This window comes from Scophthalmus maximus, chromosome 7 (assembly GCF_022379125.1).
Source record: "Scophthalmus maximus strain ysfricsl-2021 chromosome 7, ASM2237912v1, whole genome shotgun sequence".
Lineage (NCBI taxonomy): Eukaryota > Metazoa > Chordata > Actinopteri > Pleuronectiformes > Scophthalmidae > Scophthalmus > Scophthalmus maximus.
Genome location: NC_061521.1, coordinates 6,018,962 through 6,038,036, shown reverse-complemented (window position 1 = coordinate 6,038,036; position 19,075 = coordinate 6,018,962). Strand labels below are relative to the sequence as shown.

Genomic DNA, 19,075 nt, shown 5'->3' with positions numbered 1-19,075 from the left:
TTACGTCTTACCTTTGATGTTTTGTCACGTAAGTTGTGTTTTGATCCATGAATCCGCTACCGTTAGCTAGCACAAAGACTACTCGTGACTTTGAGATGATTCCCTGCCATTTCCAACCATTTGTTTCTAATGTGAAATGGGTTGGACCTATCACGTGTGTTTGCTTCCTCATAGTTAGCGAATGGTGTTGGTGACAGGGAATTTGAGGCTGTCTGTCCATCCTACTGGCTCTGGCGGTTCGATAGACGTGTCAATCATCCAGTATGACCAATGGGGTGTCGATATATATTTATATATATTACGTTGTGTCACTGCCACTCTTACATCATTGGACAGCACTACAAAGAAAGTTTGTAAGTATTTGTTCCATCTAAACACACGTTTTAGCAAAGACTGGTGTTCATCTCTCTCTACAGAGACATTTAAATGAAATTAAATGAGTGTTGCAGTGAGAAACCTCATATGGAACAGCTGTGCCAATTTGGAGATCCCATTTACATGGGGGATATTCATTAAAAATATGTTAACCTTTTTGAGGCAAACATGACATTTTTCATTTATGTTCCACCTTCATTTACTCTGACCCAGTAACATCTTTGCTGATTTATACACACCTGCTGAAATCTGAAAGTGTTACCTTAATATAGATACCAAGATTATTGCCATTGACCTTGTAGATGCAGGTATACTCTTTTTTTAGGCATGTCATTTTCGAGCAGGGACCTGCAAAAAGGGCTTCGGGAGTAAGAGGTTTTGATTAGTCAATGATTATTCTTTCATGTCTCTTTTCTCTTTGCAGTTTTTCGCTAGCATTATTCTTGCTTTCTATTTTTTTCTTCGGAACTGCTTACATGTCTCCTTTTTACAGCTGATGTCTTTTTCAGGAATATATTACTGCAGCTTCAATGTCCTTCTTGACATTCAGTAAATCCTAGTGATGGGATTTTTAATCTTCTGTCATTCTCTCTCCATTCAGTGTTTTTTTCCTATATGACTGTATTAAGTAGCAGAAATTGATTCTATTCCCATCTGTTTTTGTCTGCATGCAGAAAAATCAAATCTAAGGGTAGATGGAAGGCGGAAGGGAGCCCAATGCCTGCGTTCATCCACACAAAATGGCTATTCAACTGGCTGTAAGCTGAACACAACAAGCTCAAACAGGGATCCACTTACACACTCCATCTTTTCCTGGATGTACAAACAGCTCTTAAAGAGAGGCGGATCTTTTCCTAACCTCAGAGTCCAGCGTTCACTCCCAACAGACAGCTTACAAATGCAAGGCCGAAAGAAATTGGAGGTGGAGGCTATTGATGTTCTCAGACCAATATTCTTCTGAAGTCATCTAAAATGTTGAGATGATATTTGAGGTCATCAACGTTTGGTTGTGACCGGGACTAAGTTCTCGCTTACAGACTCAGGAAGCCATTAACTTAAATTTCTGTGAGGTGAGGTACTAATGAAATACATCTTCCTCTTTTATGAGCCAATTAAAACAAATGTCACACGTCTCAATATGTTGGAGAGAAGCTGAATCTTGCTCACATTTCCACATGCAAGAAGTCTTCAAAAGAAGACGGCGAAATACAATATTTGTACAAACCCTTTAAAACGAAACAGACAAATCCCAATGATGCTGTACCTGTTATAGTAGTCCTCAGGGTATCTGTCGTATTCAATCTCATAGTCCGCTCTGAGGAGAGAAAAAAATGTTAAGGTTAAACATGGTGGTGGATTTTGTGGATTTATTCTAAATATTAACATAGGTCAAGATTTTAGGTCAAGACCGAGAGCAGAGGAATACCAAACAGATTCAAAGCAAGAGGAGACGATGATCTGGGGCCCTCTTTTTCAACACTACGTGAAATACAATTGAAACCCCCCCTTGCACCTATCGCTTTAAGCTAGTGTTATATCAAAGCAAGAGGCAGGGGTTATTATCTACTTTAGACTCGATGAGGAGATTGGTTACATTTTAATAGTCATACTGTTAGTACAGACCTGTAATATCCACCCCAAATAACTCACACGACAACAGACTGGCGATTTCTTTTAAGGAAAAATATATATATTGCAACCAAAGTAACTTGTGGTGTCAGTATTCCACAATCTAGATACTTTTTACACTGGAATGGGATGGAATGAAGGAAAATATTTCTAAAGTACCACACTTCACTTTTCACCACAAAAACAGGTAAGTAATAAACAGGGTTTGTATGTCAACCACAGTAATCCAGTTGTTTTAAATTCACATTGAATTACTTAAATAAAATTGTACCAAAACCTTTGAGATCTCAGGAAAGAAATAGAAACAACAAATAATATTTTCAAAGTTCAAATGAATGGAAGAAATAAAATAAATAGAAAATAATTGAAGGAAAACAAAAATGAGTGCACTCAGAAAGTCCTACCACCCTTTTCCCCAATGAATGTCAAATGAGGCAGTCGAGGAGAGTATCACAGGATGATATGGCGATGTGGATGATGATCCCTTGGCAGAAGATGGAAAGCAACCGGGGTGAAGATATGGACAGATGACGTTCCACTGAAGAGCTTCACAAAAAAAACAGCCGGAATATCAATTAACAGCTTCTAAGGAGTCCTACGTAGTTCTACATGACGTCAACAGCCTCTCAGTCATCTCTTGTTTGTCAATGTTTAATTTCTGTGTCAATTATCAACCCTTTGACTTCTTATCGAGCTCAAAGCTACGGTATTTCACTAACATCCACATGGACCAGGCAGCAGGCGAGGAAAAAAAACTAAGATCGTATATGCGAGTGAGATGACGTCTCGCACCTTTTTTCACACCTAAACAGAGTGTACTGATGCACCTAGAAATAGGTTATTTCTTTAAAGAACCCAAAATTTAACAAAAAAAAACATGAGGTAATAGCCTGGAGGATTTACTACCCGTGTAACACCCTCCCCTCTTAACTGCATGAGTCCCTGCATGCAACTAAACTCTAGGTAGGGGCCGCTGGATACTGGGGAAAGGATATCTTGCAGGCTTTCAAAGAATGAGCCAATGGCAAGAATCTGGGGTTTTCCCAGCTCATCATAGGTAAACTTATGTGGAGGGTGTCTCTCCCTGTGGGAACGCCTGAGTTCAATTAATCGGCTCTAAGGAATTACATTCAAAGCATCTTCAGGTTCCTGAGAGAGAAGGTCATGATGCTGGTTAGGCAGAGTTGTGTCATTTTCCTCGCGATTTGGTGAGACATTCCTGCTCATTTCCTCTTCATGTGATGCGTCACACTCTGGAAGGTCTACGATGACATGATCCCTTGACTGAGGAAAAGGCTGATCCACACCACTGCTGGTCTCAATCAGCAACTCAGGAGGTTTAGCTGATTGGTCTGAAGTTATCTGGTCAGATGTGAGTGAATGCTGTGTACTTAACTCAGGGTTCAGTGGGATTAGGGGTTGTCTCTGCAGTGTGCCTTCCATTTCCTGTACATAAGGGCCCCATGTAGCGAACTATGGGAGTCCTTCAAAGAGGTCATTTTCCTCCTCTTCATCTGTCAAATCTCCTTCTGAATGATCATTTTCCGTCTGCCGATCCCTCTCTTTGCTGCTTCTCAAATGCATTTTCTTTGCTTTGTTTAGCCGTGGCCGCTGCTCTGGAGTTTCCTCAACAGGCAGAAACCCACAAGGCAATAGCAGGTCTCTGTGAAGGGTACAATGTCGACCACTGCCTCTCTCTGGTTTTACAACATACACAGGGCCACCATCAATTCGCTTCACAACAATATGAATGGGTTTCTCCCATTTGTCTGCCAATTTATGTTTCCCTCAAATCTTGACATTTCTGATTAGGACCCGGTCTCATTCAACCAACTCAGCAGCTCTGACTTTAGCATCAAATTGTAGTTTGTTTCTCTCTCCAGCTAAGGAGGTCTAGAGCAGTTAACTGCTCCTCTGTGCCGGTAACACTGCTAGGAACAGTCAAGGGAACTTCCACAGAGCCCTGATAGGGCACAGACTGACCCCCGGCCCCCTCAACCTCGAGCAAATGACTGATGGGCTTAATGGGAAGGGAAGCCAGGTGCCTGGAATGGAAAGTCTCTGAAATAGTTGTGGCCTGAGATCCGGAATCAAAAATAGATTCACATCGTATGTCTCCCACGTAGACCGTAGAGATGCAGCGGGGGCCCACAAACCTAAGAGGTAAGGTATGATTGAGACCATCACTGCTTTTAGGGCTTTTGGCTCTTGTCTCCTCTTTAACATTGTGGGTCAGTGCTATGGGACTCATCTGATTGGTGTCCTCAGCTCCTGGTCGTCCCGCAGCAGGAGCCTCCACAAGTTTAAAGATACTTTGCGGGCTCCCTCCTGGGCCCAGAATGTGTTGCGTTTGTCACGGAGCTCTGCATTCTTTTTCCGGACAAGGTCAGGGTTGGGGCTGTCAGTACAGGTTGCTGCTATGTGGCCGGTTCCCCCACACTTAAAGCAGAACCATCTCTTGGTGTACAAGTTGTGCCACTTGTTTCCTGAGTTCAGCAACTTCTTTTTCAAGTTTAGAACTTGCATCATGCTTCTTAGGATTTGTGGTAGAAGGTTCCTCGTTGAACACTGGCATGCTCAAGACTGAGTGAACATGTGTTGCAGCCTTAGTGCTTCCCAGATGTTTTTTCATCCGATCCATCTTGGCTGCACGCCGGTCCTCTTCTGTTCTCAAAAGCAACAATAGTTCAGGGAAAGATGGGGGATTAGTTTTTCGATGCTCAAGTTGAAGGCCAATGAGTAAGCTCTGGTCCCAGCACCCTTGACAGAATTGCCGGAGTAAGTACTTGTCAGACTCTGTGACTGAAACACCCCCTCTAGAGATGGCTTTGGTGAGAAGGGTTTGGAGACGCTTCAAGTAAACAGAGGGCTTCTCCCCAGAATTCTGGTTGGAGCCCAAGAAGGTTGCAAATAGCTCTTCACCATCCTCTACCATGCCAAATGCTGATTCAAGCTGAGTGAGGTAAGCCTCAGGGGTTGCATATATATAAGCGGCTTGACAATATCAGCAGCTGGGCTGAGTAGGCTCTCTAGTATTCTTCTCACCTTTTGAGAGTCAGACAATGAAGCATCATTAAGGAGAAGGTCTACCTGAATGCGCCAGGCGTCATAATCAACTTCACCACTTGGCTTCGGTAGTCGCCCTGAGAAGGTTCTGACTCTACTTTGGCTATAGCTGGACGGTGTTGCGTCACTACGAATGAAATGTTCAACAATGACTTTCTGGACTTGAGGTGGATTTATTGTGCCCTCATCAAAGAACGTGGGACCTTTGGGAGCATTGGGGGGAAGAGTGCTGGCAACCGGATTGGGTGGGTTTGGCTCTGGTATGTCACCACTCACTGTTGGAGCCTGGTGATCTAAAGCCTGAAAGTGAGTATCAGGACTCTGTGGTGGGACCGAATCAGGCTGGACATGTTGCAAATCATGCTGAAGCATATCCCAAAAGCCAGCTTTATTTTGCCGGCAAGAGTGCTCAGTTCAGCCAAACATCGCTGGGCAAATTCCCTCCCTAGGTCCTCTTGACACACCTCGTGAATGGTCCTCACATGCCAGGCGACAGTGGGATCATCAGGGCTTGGTAGGTTGAAAAGGTTGGCAGGATTACTGTATATGGGTTCGACCTTTTGGCTTATCTGGATCATCAGGGACCCAGAAAATGTCTTTAATGTCCCCATTAACTTTAAAGAAGTCATTTATCTCTTTATCAGTGTATGCTAAATCGATTCCTGTTACGTAAAGCAACTAGGCCCATGCAAGTCAAATTGGTTGCAAAGATCCATCTTATACTAACTGTTCGTTTAGTTGAATGTTTTTAACAACTGTACAACCCTAAATTCAGTTTGAGCATATCTCGTTATGTTTCATTATTATCTTGTCTGAAAAACATTTGGGGTGGAACCTATTGTAATCTACACCAATCTCCTGGCTAGCTCACCACTTTTGTAACTTTTGAAATGGCGATGTGGATGATGATCCCTTGGTAGAAGATGGAAAGCAACCGGGACGATGATATGGACAGATGACGTTCCACTGAAGAGCTCCACAAAATAAACAGCCGGAATATCAATTAACAGCTTCTAAGGAGTCCTACGAAGTTCTACACGACGTCAACAGCCTCTCAATCGTCTCTTGTTTGTCAATGTTTAATTTCTGTGTCAATTATCAAGAGAAAACACTGCTTTTTGACAAATTGAGTGAAATACTAAGATACTGGGGATGCAAGGTGGTGTAGTGGTTAGCGCTGTCACCTCACAGCAAGAAGGTTCTGGGTTCGAGTCCCAGTTCAAACTAACAGGTCCTTTTCTGTGTGGTGTATGCGTGGGTTCCTTTCTGGTTCTCCGGCTTCCTCCCACAGTCCAAAGACATGCAGAATGGGGTTAGATAAATTGAGGACTCTAAATATACCTTGGGCGTGAATTTCAGAGAGAATGGTTGTCCGTCTCTGTATGTGACCCTGCGATAGGCTGGCAACCTGTCCAGGGTGTACCTCGACATATTTTACAAAGAAAAACGCTGGCTTGCGAAGTTGGTACAATTCAACTAAATGAAACAAATAAACTAAGTTTTAAGTAAAATTAACAAGAAAATATTCAGTAAAAATAAATTAAGACTAATAGTTATATTTACTCATCTTTTTGAAGGCAATCTGTTTGCCTTGATGTCTTAGGTAAGATCAACTTGTCAGAATTTACGGTGTGTTTAAGCTACATCAAACCTGAAATAACACACAACTGTTTGTTTGTCCTGACCGTGTAGGCGGTGATGTTGATATCGAGTAACATGGAGATTTGAATAAATAATCTTAGTTGTACTCCATCATTTCATTCAAATTACCACAAGTGCAAAAGTGTGATGATCCTGAAGCAGCTCCACAGGCTGAACTGAGCAAATGGCAGTCAGACCTACTTAGCACAGTGATATTTAGTGGTGGATAGTTTTATCAGGGTAACAAAACCACAGACGGCTGCTGCGAGTTCTGAGTTCACACTAATGCTTGGTACAAACTGTACACATGTGACTACATGTCTTTGCCATTCCATGTCAAAACACCTCAAGGATCAAGCCACATAGCGCCCTCCTCTTTCTGTATAAACAGCCCTGTGAGACTATGGTCGATTCCAGCGCTTTCCTGCTCACTCCTCGCCCCCCTCCCTTCGTGTTCCGCAAAGCTCCGCCTCGCTCCTCCCCGGGTCTGCTGCCCGTACGTAACAAGGCACATACATGACGTAGAGACCCAGGAGGCCCAGCGAACACGTTCTCCATAATTACACACAGAGCACAAGGGGCTGGGCGATAGAACGTTAAGGACATCCCGGCCGGCCGCGAGGTGCGCCGGCAGCCACGACCCGCGAGGTCCGCCAGCAGCCGCAAGCCGGCAGCCGCGAGGTCCGCCGGCAGCCGTGAGCCACAAGGTCCGCCGGCAGCCGTGAGAAAATTATCTGTTTTTCCGCACTTCAAGGGGGGAGGTGCTGCTCAGGTTGGGGGCGTGGTCACCCCAGTAGCAGGAGTCAACTTACGTCACTTGACGCCCGGGCTGTGAAAGGCTCGTTTACAGACCGTCTGCACGATCAACCCAAACCACGAATCAACAACCCATTGTTTACTTTTCATTCTCTGTGGGCCGGCAGACACCCCAGATAACCAAATATACGTGGAGGCAGGCTGAAAAGGTGCCTGGAGCATAATATGGCCCCTTTAACACAGTGCTTGTTCTTCAGTATATGTAGCACTTCTCTATCATAGTCACACTTGGGGTTCAGTATCTTGCCCAAGGACACTTTGACATGTGGACTTAAGGAGCCGGGGAACAAACGGCAGACCCTTTGATTAGTGGACGACTACACCATGAGCCCACGACCTGCTTAAAAACATAAAACAAGTCTAGCTCTTACACCCATGGATTCAGGTGAGCAAGTATAGTCTAAACATGGTGAAGTAGCAAAAATTCGTCATGCTGCATGCAACTGGAAAAAATTGCATTAGATGTTAGATGTGCCACAAATGTAGCAATTTTTCAGAAAATTATTTCTCTTTTCGTGTCTATGATTGAGTCAAATCAGTGCAGCAGTTGCAGCAGCAGCAGTGTGGACACACATGCCTGATGCAAGAGATCTGCCAAATCATTTATGCTTGCTACTGTACATCATCACTGATCAAATGACCATAGGGCCACCGAAAATGTCCCAGTGTTCCCGATGGGCAATCCACCACTAGGGCTGCAACTATCTTTTATTTTAGTAATAGAGTATTCTACCGATTATTCCATTGATTTATCGAGTAATCGGATAAGAAATACTTTTGCTTTATTGAGAGGAGTGTTGATCTTCTATCCTGCCCATCGTCAGGGAGCACGGAGATAGTTTCTCCCGGGCTGAAGCTGTACAGAACTGTACTTATACAAAAACTTGGACATCTTCTGTGGTTTTCTTCTGCCTGTTTCACTGTTTCCCCTCAGAAGCACGTTGTGCGACTGTAATAATCATCTGTGAGGAAACAATGAGCGGTACAACTAGCTAGTTAATTGATTAATCAAAGCTTCAAGGCAAATAATTTAGATTTTTAGTCATCAAATTATTTGAATTACTTGAGGAATCATTTCAGCCCTATCCGCCACTGTGAGGCGCATCCATATTATCCCTACATTCAGCAGATTTAAATAGAAAAAACAGTCTTTTCTTCAGCTGGATAGATAACAACAAAGATTGAACACCAAACCGTAGCACTATTTATCCACTGAGAAGGAATCAATAAACATCTAACACACACACACACACACACACACACACACACACACACATACACAGAAGCCTCTGTAATAAAGAGAAGACAGGAGGAGATATACCTGGGAGGCTGGAGAGAAACTGAGGGATGACCAGAGACAGAGATAGAAAGGTAATGACTCTATTAGAGAAACAGGGAATCTGGAGCCAAATTCATATTCTTCCAGTCTTTTGTAAACAGTCTTATCATCACTCCTGCTGCTGCCATTATTCATCTTCATCAGCCGTGATGGGTATGAATCAGCATTTAACAATGGTATCGATCCAAGGCCAACTCAGTGCTAGACTCGGTAGAGTGCTTCCTATTGAGCTGTGTTGGAGCAAGCCTTTAAACATGGCTATTGATCCACGGGTTGGCCCCGCTGTTCTGAGCCGGGATCACACTAAATTAGTATTTTATGGCTAACGCTGATGGTTTATCTGTATAATTAGCTTGCAAATTACGGCTGCAGCAGCACCTGAGAGGACGCCCCTCACTATGATTATGGGTACATAACAGGCTATACAACCCGCTACTCAAGTCCAGTTAAAAAAATGTCATTCGGCCGTTATGGATTTAATGAATAACATTTGCTCTGAATTCCTTTTTTTCCTCCTCATCACCATTTAATGCTGCTGGGGTACTTTTCCAGATTGACCAATGTGCATTCCCCTGACAAATTTTTCTCCTGTTATAGGATTTCAATGAAGATGTCAATGGTGATCTTCTTTGACTTGGCACATTAGGTATTGCCAAAACCAATTTTCTCCAGGCATTTAGAGACCTATGTATGGCATTCACCATTGTGGAACCAGCTACATCTACATGTTAAAATGCCCCCCTCTGTGGAAACATTCAAATCCAGATTAAAAACACATATTTGTTCCTTGGCCTTTAAGACTACCTGAGAGTTTTTATTGTTTGTGTATTACTTTTTGTGCTGTTTGTGTATTTTACAGTGTGGTATGTTATAATTTGGTTTTATCTATTCATTTGATTAATTTCATTTTAATGTGCAGCACTTTGGTGAACTATGTTCTGAAAAATGTGCTATATAAATAAAGTGTATTGGATTGGATTCACAGATATTTTGGACAGTTAAAAGATAGATAAACTGAGAGAAGAGAAAAAAAGAGAGAGAAAAAAGAGAGTAAAACCAAATTATTAAATCTGAGTACACTACAGAGATGTATTATGCAGAAAATTAGTTAAGTGGCCAGACAAGGAGTAAGTTCTTTAAAAATCTGGTTTGAGCTAAGACAGTGACTGTTTACGTGGACACCAATAATCCGACAATTGAGTTTACTCTGAAAAAGTCATTATTTCAGTTAAGATATTTACATGAGTTACTAACTGTCACATTTTTGCCAACCTATCCTGGACTCTTTGGTTTCTGTGTAAACTAAATACAATATTTAATTTATACTCCCATTAAATGTTACAGAGCATAGTCTGATTCATGACTTACATCTATATTACGTCCACAATAGCATACATCTGACGTTCCAGCTAATTTTCTAAAACCCATACCTAAAAATGTTAAAAGCTTGGTGCTATGTATACCCTGTTTAGCAACCTTTTTAAAAATATAACTGCAATGTTTGCGTTCATTCAAAAACGTATTTCCCTTAAAACATGTTTACATGTCTACATAATGCAACTAAGATTGGAATACTCATGTTTACCAGTGTAACTCTTTGGTAGAAATAACAAAATATATAAGAATGTAGGAAATGTACTGAGTATACTTAATTATGGCCAAGAAGAAAATCAGAAGCTCTAGCCAATAGTAGCCAAGTGTAGACCAAACAACACACCAGAATCAACACTGACACAACTTCTCATTTAAAAAAACAACAATTCTTTCTTCTTCTTCAAGCTGGGAAGATAAGTGAAAAAAAAACATTCATCACCCGGGTAAGTATATGAAAACTAACAAATCAGCTGTCACAGCTGTGTCCATAGTCTCTTTAGATTCGAAGTTCAATCTTACCCCACTCTGGTTCAGTTACTCTGCAGCTTTTTAGCTGATAATACTGTTCAGTTCACTCTGGAAGTGACAATTGTTTGTCCTACCACACCGTAGAATACGCTGGTTGTGTGTAGAGAGTTCTTAAAGTCTGGGGGTTGCAACGGATTACAAAACTCACAGTTCTGATCACGGATTGGATCATTTTTCCGTTTTTTCTTTTCCACCATGTCAGTGGAACCCCACCATCATCTGTGTATTTTACAGGGAAGCCAAAATGCTCCCATACACAAGACTTAAATGATGCAGGTGGCCTCTCCAGTTCTTTCGTTCCTCCAGTATTTATGACTATCCGTCGATGTTAACATGCCTCGTTCACGTGAACACACAACTTCCTTCAACATCTCCCAATCATTATATTATCACTGCATCGACATTTAGGGAATTATTACGCTACTTTAAAAAGTAAAAGCAGCAGTTAAAAAGAAAAGTTAGTGTATTTTACGCATTATGGTTAAACTTTGCAATGAACCCACGGATAACATGCGTTTCGAACCGTAGGTGGGAATCCATACGGATCAACTATGATCTGTTACACCACTAGAATCCAGGCAACGCCAAATCCAGGTGGGTTGGAAATTCAAATGGATCCAAAAAAAAAATGACCTTTAGTGAGCAAGGTCAGAACATTCCAGCTTCTAATCAGGAATAGTACACCATAACATAAAAGTACCTTATCAAATTAACTCCTTGTACTCTAAATTACTAGAGAAAAACAATGAACTCATCCTTATAATAGGACTTTACAATCAATAAGCAACAACATATGTAGCAATTTCAGGTATCAGAGAACTATGGTTGCTCAAATAACCTCTCACTCTAAATTAATACAAATAAAAAAATGTCCTCCTCAACATGGCAATTGAAATAAAATGAATACATCAACACCAAAAAAAAACAAAGGTTTAAAAGGTTAAATACATCCACTAAATATACATTTAATTGCACCAAATTATGTTTCTCCTTCAAAGCAATACGTTTAGTGTATGGCATTAACCTCTGTGTCAGCATTAGTGGCAAAAGATATCTTACCGATGCGTATTTCTCCGCGACCAGGGTATATTCCAGGAGTATTTTAACCCTGAAAAGAGGGAAACTCTGGGTTTTCCCTTCCAGAAAGCGAGTGAACTTAAACTGTAGGTCAGTTACCACGTTAACTGGCTCTGTGAACCTTACCTGCTGAGTTTCTTCTTAACGCCCCCTTTTCCTGAACCTGATCGCGCTGTCAAAAATTTACGTGTCCTTTCCTCCAAGTTGAAATAGCCACTGATGTTTTTATTGTTTGACATGTGGAATCTGAATAAAACCATATGCCTAACATATCTACACTATATTGTTATAATTCGTTTTCAGCTGCAGCCACGTTATTTTCGTGCCCTTGGGATTGCACCTAAATTAAAAATAATTCAATGACATGGCATGTTTTTCAGACGTGAGTGACAACAATCGAACCCCGGCCTACTGCAGACGAGACATCATCACCAACCATCACACTATCATCTTACAAAAGGATTTGGCAGAGAAACTATCACAATGTCTTCAATTAATTGATTCTTTTATTTAGTCAAACGCGTTGACTCAGGCAGTGATTGTGTCCCACGCCAATTGTCTCTTCTTATCAGTTGCAGTTGTGATGCTCCGCTTTCTCATCCTATGCTGATTTTCTCCATAAACACGAAGTAGTATCCCAAAATCTAATGATGTGACATGGGAGGACCTTTTTTTCGCCTCGGTTGCCATGGTGACTCGTAGTATCGGAGCTCTATTGATGATGGCTTTTTATAGTCAGCGGGCACACGCATATCTGTGTGAAAATAATCAGAGTTGATCTAACTAACTCAAAACAGCTTTTCTGGAACCGAAATCACCAAGTTTCCCATCTCAGAGTAGATCAAGTCAGAGGTCAGGTTTAAGTTCAGAGTTTTTTAAAACTGGTTCCTGGAATATTACCCTTCTCCTTCTGGCCGTGCTCACACATGGTTGTGGTGTGTTAGGAGTTATCGAAGGTGTTTTATCATTAACATTAATTCACTTTTCTAACTGTTTCATTGAAGTTTAGTGTCACGCTCATCACAGTGGCTGCTCTCATTCTTGCTGCGGTTGAAGAGAGAGTGAGACCTCTTGCGTAGAGTTTAAAAAAAAGGCAGAAGCTGAAAACTGATTGGTTGACTACGCTAGCCTCTTAAGTTGACATGTAAAGAGAGTTAAAACGACAGGGAATTACTAGCAGAGGAAGCAATTCCTGCTTATTTCATCCTTCACGTTCTTTTTTTATACTGACAGGTGATTTTCTGCAGGTTCCCCTTAATGTGATTTGATCAGAGGTTGTTTAAGCTTGGTTACAAGTGTCTTATTCAGACTATTGTCTTAAAGGTAGGGTAGGCGTTTTTCATGAGAAGCACTTTCTGTCACATTACTTGAAACTCTCGTAACAAACCGATAGCGGTGAATACATCGAATGATCCGACACTGAAACAAAAACAATTCCTCATCTGTGGCCGCGGGAGGACTGTAAAAAACACAAACAATCGGAAAGTTCGGAGTGAACAGAGTGATTGGATTTTCTCCTGCCTGTGCGCACTCCGCTCGTTCACCACACAGTCGGACGCGTGACCAGTCTCCTGCATAGCGTCGGCAAACATCCGGAGCAGAGGCTACAGCGCTACAGAGCTAAGGCTACGGAGGAACAGACAGAGTAGTGGAGACGACTACGGACACGAAGAGGTTGGAGACTACGAGGAGGAGGGAACAGAGTAAACTTCGGTGTGGCTCTTCACCGCTGACATCAACTCCGGGAGGAGAAGAGGGTGAAAGGTAATTTTCTGCTTCATTCGGGTGAAAGCGGTTCATGTTCTCAAACTGTGTAAACAAACGGAACTGTTGGGAAGCTTGTGTGTGTATCAGCCAGTGCCAAATTAGCTTCGCTGGAGGACACTAGGTAAGTTTGCTAACGCTACTTTAGCTTGTGTGTATCTACAGCTAAAGCTGCCTGTGTGTCGCTGGGTGTCTTCACTGTAGCTGTGAGCAAATGTCGCTTGATTGTTTATCGATATCCGCTCTCAACAGGACATAACGTTACGTGTGTGTGGGGGGGGGGGGCGCGTAGTGAGAACGCCCGGTGTGCGTGGCTAGAGGCTTGTAGTAGCAGTTGATGTGCATGTTGCAGTCTGTGTGCAATAATAAATGCCGCAAGGTCGGGCATGAGGGGCAGGTGCCGAGGGGCAGGTCCCTGAGCACTGCAGAGCGTCGGCCCTAGAGAAACTGTCTCCCTGCACCCAGACTACGGTCCGGACGACGGGCAGGAAATGAAATGAAAAGTACTGTTCAATGTAAGGTAATGTGAATATTTCACTAAGTTGACCTCCTTCCTCTTATACCAGGTACAGCAAGTTGTACATGAAGAAGTCCAGGACCTGGAGGTTGTCTGCCACGGACCAGTGCACTGAGACCAGACGATCCCCGTCAATAGCTAGAGAAGCAGGTCAGCAGAGGACCAGGTGAGTCGGCTTATGATACTGTAGGTTGAGCATGAAGTGGTAACTTACTTGTGTAGAAAAGCTACTTTAAAATCCATATGGCAATGTTGTAAAAAAATCAAAAGTGTATACATTTATGCCAGGTGGGTTGTTTAATTTTTTTTTTTTTTTTACAGATTCTGAACCTCAGAACTACCTGTTATGATCTTCAATATTTATCTTACAAAGTCATAACACAAATATATATGAAAGAGTGGGTGGTCAACCAACAAATCAGTAAATCAATTATATTTGTCTCCCACAAAAGGTGACACAGAAAACTGTGTTTGTCACTGCAGATAATGCTGCTGTAATATTGTCAGTCTTTTACAGTAATGTTGATCTATTATTGTGATGTTCTTTCAACAGGACCACTTCCTAAAGAGTCGACGACAGCACAGCCTGACCCGTCAGTTGACAGACCTGCTTTGACACTAGAGCTAGGAAACCCTGTGCAGACAGTTTCTTCATTGTTGTACATATGTGTTTATGCTAATAGTATAATATATATTTGGTATATTGTATGAAAAAAAAAAACAGGTGTCATGACACATTGTGTTTCTAATTATTTGTGCAGCTTGTAAAGAGGTAAATGTAATGGTTGTATTGTTTATGCTGTGAGTATAAGGACATGGCCTTGAACATTTAAAAGATTTTAATTCCAACAATATAGAGCAGGTTATGCAGAATATAAATAAACATTGGTGTTGCACAAAATACTGTGTGCAAAATGTAAACCTCCATATGTGGCAGCCTGGACACGGGAGTCATGAAGTTGCCCACAGCACTTTCTTTCCACGCCTGTGGGCAGTTCTGGCAGACACAAGTAGGTTGACCTGCAACGGGACGGCCTGGTGGAGCATCATCTGCTGATGTGAGGTGTAGTAAGTTAAGCAGCAGGCTTGTGTCACGTCACTGCTCCAAGCTCAGTCCTCGAGTTCTGACCTGTACAGCAACACATGATTAGATCAGATACATGATAAATGATTCGCTGTATGAGATAGATACATTGAACAGAGCTTCTGGAGTAAACTCATTCTGAGCTAACAACACTCATTGTGGAAGCTCTGACGTGCTAATAAACATGTCATGAGTCCTGTACAAAATTCACCTTCATTGTGTCACAGATAGTAACAGAAAAAAAGGGCAGAAAGCTCTGAAGGTGCTGCAGCTGTCTCATCGTCACAATATGGCTGAAATGTGCTGAAGTTTAAAAATATAAACTCAAAACAAACATTGTCTATGTAGAACTGCTAACCGTGTTTATGTTTTAGCTTAGCCTGCGGCAGCCTGTTGCTAACTAGCCAGCAACAAGTTACTGCATCAGAATAACTCTATTTTCAATGAGATTTCCCAGCACAAACATGTTAGCTTGACAAATGTGCCCACCAACAATAGCCACGTTCATTGTTTACGTTTATATTATGATAATGTCCGCTGTTTTCTTACTTGTGAATAAGCCACGAGCCGTCAGTTAGCATGTTGTGATCCGCTCGTGTCTTCCTCATCCGACGCAGTCAGACTCAGACTGAGGCAGCGGTGCGCGTTCATGTGTTGAGGGGGGAGGGGCTTGGGACAGGGGGTCTGAAGGAAGCGCGTCCGATTTTGCGGCGATTTACGTAATCACCTACGTAACCTTTAATCATGTAAGAGGGATAGTAACACCTTTTCGACAAATCTTGAGAAGTTGAACTTTTGACCCGACCCTGTTGACCTTCTGCCAGCCCCCACATGAGGATGCTATCATTTTCAGACCCCTTTTATCTCTTTCACACACACACACACACACACACACACACACACACACACACAGAGTAAGTAATATCTTTTTTAGCAAAGAGCTAGATGCTAGATGGACTCCATTTCACTCCATTATGGTCTGGTTCGCTCATGTAACCCAGAAGTGCAGGCAGGACCTCGCCTTCGGCCAAAGAGATGTGAAAAAGTTCACAGACTCTGACTGCTCTTAAAGTCATTTCTCAAGTAACCCTAAAAAAAAATTCTCCTCCATTTGAATCCATATAAATTAAACTCTATTCCCGATTTCCCCCACTCCCGCCGGCTGCAACGAGCCACACAGGCTACTCTCCCAATAGGGCAGCAGCAGCAGACTACACAGATATACTGACAGCTTTATTATACGTAGTGAAAGATGGGGGGAGTCTCTTGAAGTTGGGTAATTGTTGAGGGGATTTGACAGATGAGTTGAATGGTAACAGCATTCAAGAATTTGTACTCCCATCACAAGTTATTTTAAAACTATGAAATATCACAAAATAAACTTAAGAATTCATTTATTTAAGACTAATTATACTTACTTACAACCAATACTTGATAGCACAAAATTTTCCTGGGTTTTAAAAATAAAAATTGCTCAAAGGCTTTGTTAAAGGGAAACTCACCCAGAGGTGGGTAAGTCAACTTGTTGTACAGAAAACTCCCCTCGCAGAAAATCTAAGGGTGATGCAAAGAATTTGCTCTGACTTGAGAGAATGTTTAGATATGTGATAAATTGTGAGAAAAATTGGTAAGGTTCAACTAAGTAGTTGTCAGGGAATGAAAGTACTACTAGTATCTAAACGAGGTCTCAAAATTCTCTCCCGACGTAAGGCTACCAAATTAATTGTGCTTCCATATCGATCTGGTTGACGAGGAAATGGGTGCGGTCGAACTGTAAAATTTGCTGAAATGATTTAAAGTATGAAGTAAATGATTTGAAGTATGAAGTATTTCATCGGCAGCCATGTTAAAAGCAGTTCGGATTCTCTAAATGTTTAGGAAAGGCGCTTCAATGCATCTTTCCCTATCTCTTTTAGCATACGGTACACTGGAGTTTCCTATGCAAAAGGAAAGGAGAAATAGACGCTCCACAATTCACTGCGGCAGCAATATTTAACGCGCACAAATTTAAAGGGGCAGTAAGCGATTTTGGTGCGCGCTGGGGCCTATTTCAGAAAGCTGGGTTAATAAAATGTTAGTTGGAACCCGACCTCTGTGTTGACTGACTCTGAGCTGTCCAACTCAGAGTTTTTGGTTTTACAACAGGTGATAACAATTAGTTTAAGCAAGGCTGAGTTCAATTACCCCAAAGTAGAGCGAATGCACGAGGATATAAAAAGCCCTCATCAGTGGAACACAGATAACATGTTGTAATGGCAAATGCTGCAAAAAAGTCTCGAGCCTCCTACTTATCCCCAGTGGAAGTGGAAATCTTAATGACCACATGTGCAGAATATGAAAACATATTAAAGAAAAAAGGTAATACTCTCTCTTGAGTGTTCTTCTCTACATTATATATGTTAAATGTATATGTGCATTAGAGCTGTCCTAAGCGATAATTTTTTCAATCAATCGACTAAACTTACGATTCAATTTTTTGCCCTGTGGTGCGCCTGGAGCCGCGCGGGGCCGGGATCCCACCTCAGCACTTTTATTTGCGCCACGGGGTTTCGAGTAGCGAGCCCATCTGACTCGCGCGTGCGTTAGACTCCTTGGTCCGTGTTTTAAGACGGGTCGGGTGGGTTGCTAACATCGCCGCAGACCCCTTGCGCCTGTAAACGTGGGCTGATCCCCGCCCTGGCGACGCAACGCGGTTGAAGCGCACTGAGGACAGTCCGCCCCGGTCGAACAGTCTCTCTGGGGGCGGGAGGGGGCCCCGTCCCGAGCTGACCGAGGCCAGCGGAAGGGAAGGCGCAGCGAGTACCAAGTCCACGGCCCCGGGAAGCGTCGAGGTCCGGTCGAGAGGGCACTGTAAAGCTCGCTGCCGGAGCTGCAAGCCACCTTCGCCCACAAACCTTGCCAAGCCGAACCAGAGCCGGTCGTGTTTATTTTTTGTTTGTTCGGTGTTCGTGCTGCAGCTTGCGCTGCTGCAACTGCCGGTGGCGGCAGCTATCACTTGCTGCCGCCATTGTTGTTGTTGAATTTCTTCTTCTTCCTTCCCGCCACCACTGGACTGGAGTGTGGGACAAGAGTTAATCTAGTTGTTTGGGGCGACTCATTTAAGGTGGGTAAGTGGATTATTTTACTTGTCTGAATATTAAACAAATATTAATGTAACACATTTGCCCTTGAAGGAAATAAAATACACCTAATAAAAATAGTGGGATATTGTCTTTATCTGACACGGGAGGTGATGGGTGATTCAGAGATGGTTATTTCAGATTGTGTCTCTGACAGCTCTGCCATCTTGGGCATCAGCGGGATGGTCAGGATTGACAACCATGTCATTGTCTGGTGCATAGGGCCAATGTTCTCATTATGGCAATGTTGTGGAGAATAACACACGCAATAATGACATCACAGGCCCTTTCTGGGATGGCCCACGAAGGCAATTGAAACGGGCTTTGAGCATCCCAATGGTCATCTCCACCCTGGCTAGTGTCCTGTGCAGTGAGCCAAGTTTTACCTTTGATGTGTGGCTGATACCTGCAATCCTGTGGAATTCCTCTTTGATGTGTCTTGTGGGCTTGTGACTTGGGAACACCAAAAAAGTGTACAGCGAGCTTTTGAGAGCAAGAGTCTGAAAAAAATATCTGCTGCGCTTTATTATTAGTCACGTTACTCCAAACTCCTTTGTCCCTGACGGAATCCTGTTGAATGATGACTCTGGTTTCCATTGATCTGATTGGTCAGTAGTGGGGCTGTTGACAGGTTTTGATCTCTTGTCTGGAACCTAGCCTTCTCCCGAGCAGGTTAGCTGTATAGCAGTAAGAAGACAACCAGCTTCATAGGACGGAAAAACCCACAGTTAAAGCTTAAGTTACCT

At 42.6% G+C, this 19,075-nt stretch overlaps 1 protein-coding gene and 1 long non-coding RNA gene across 4 annotated transcripts in view; one reads left to right on the top strand and one right to left on the bottom strand.

Annotated features, from left to right (window-relative positions):
* LOC118315040 (RNA-binding Raly-like protein) overlaps positions 1 to 19,075 on the bottom strand; it is an 85,676-nt gene that overhangs the window by 32,694 nt on the left and 33,907 nt on the right. Inside the window, exon 3 of one of the 3 annotated variants that reach the window (XM_035641967.2) lies at positions 1,640 to 1,690. The exons of 1 other annotated variant lie outside the window; for it this stretch is intronic. In XM_035641967.2, coding sequence (XP_035497860.2) covers positions 1,640 to 1,690 — 51 coding nt within the window. Of the gene's footprint in view, positions 1 to 11; positions 221 to 1,639; positions 1,691 to 19,075 lie in introns of those variants that run through there. One more of the 3 variants, XM_035641966.2, reaches the window with a different exon arrangement.
* LOC118315045 lies at positions 13,549 to 14,819 on the top strand. The gene is made up of 3 exons (XR_004794793.1): positions 13,549 to 13,609; positions 14,176 to 14,292; positions 14,680 to 14,819. It is a non-coding gene; the product is annotated as an uncharacterized LOC118315045 (long non-coding RNA).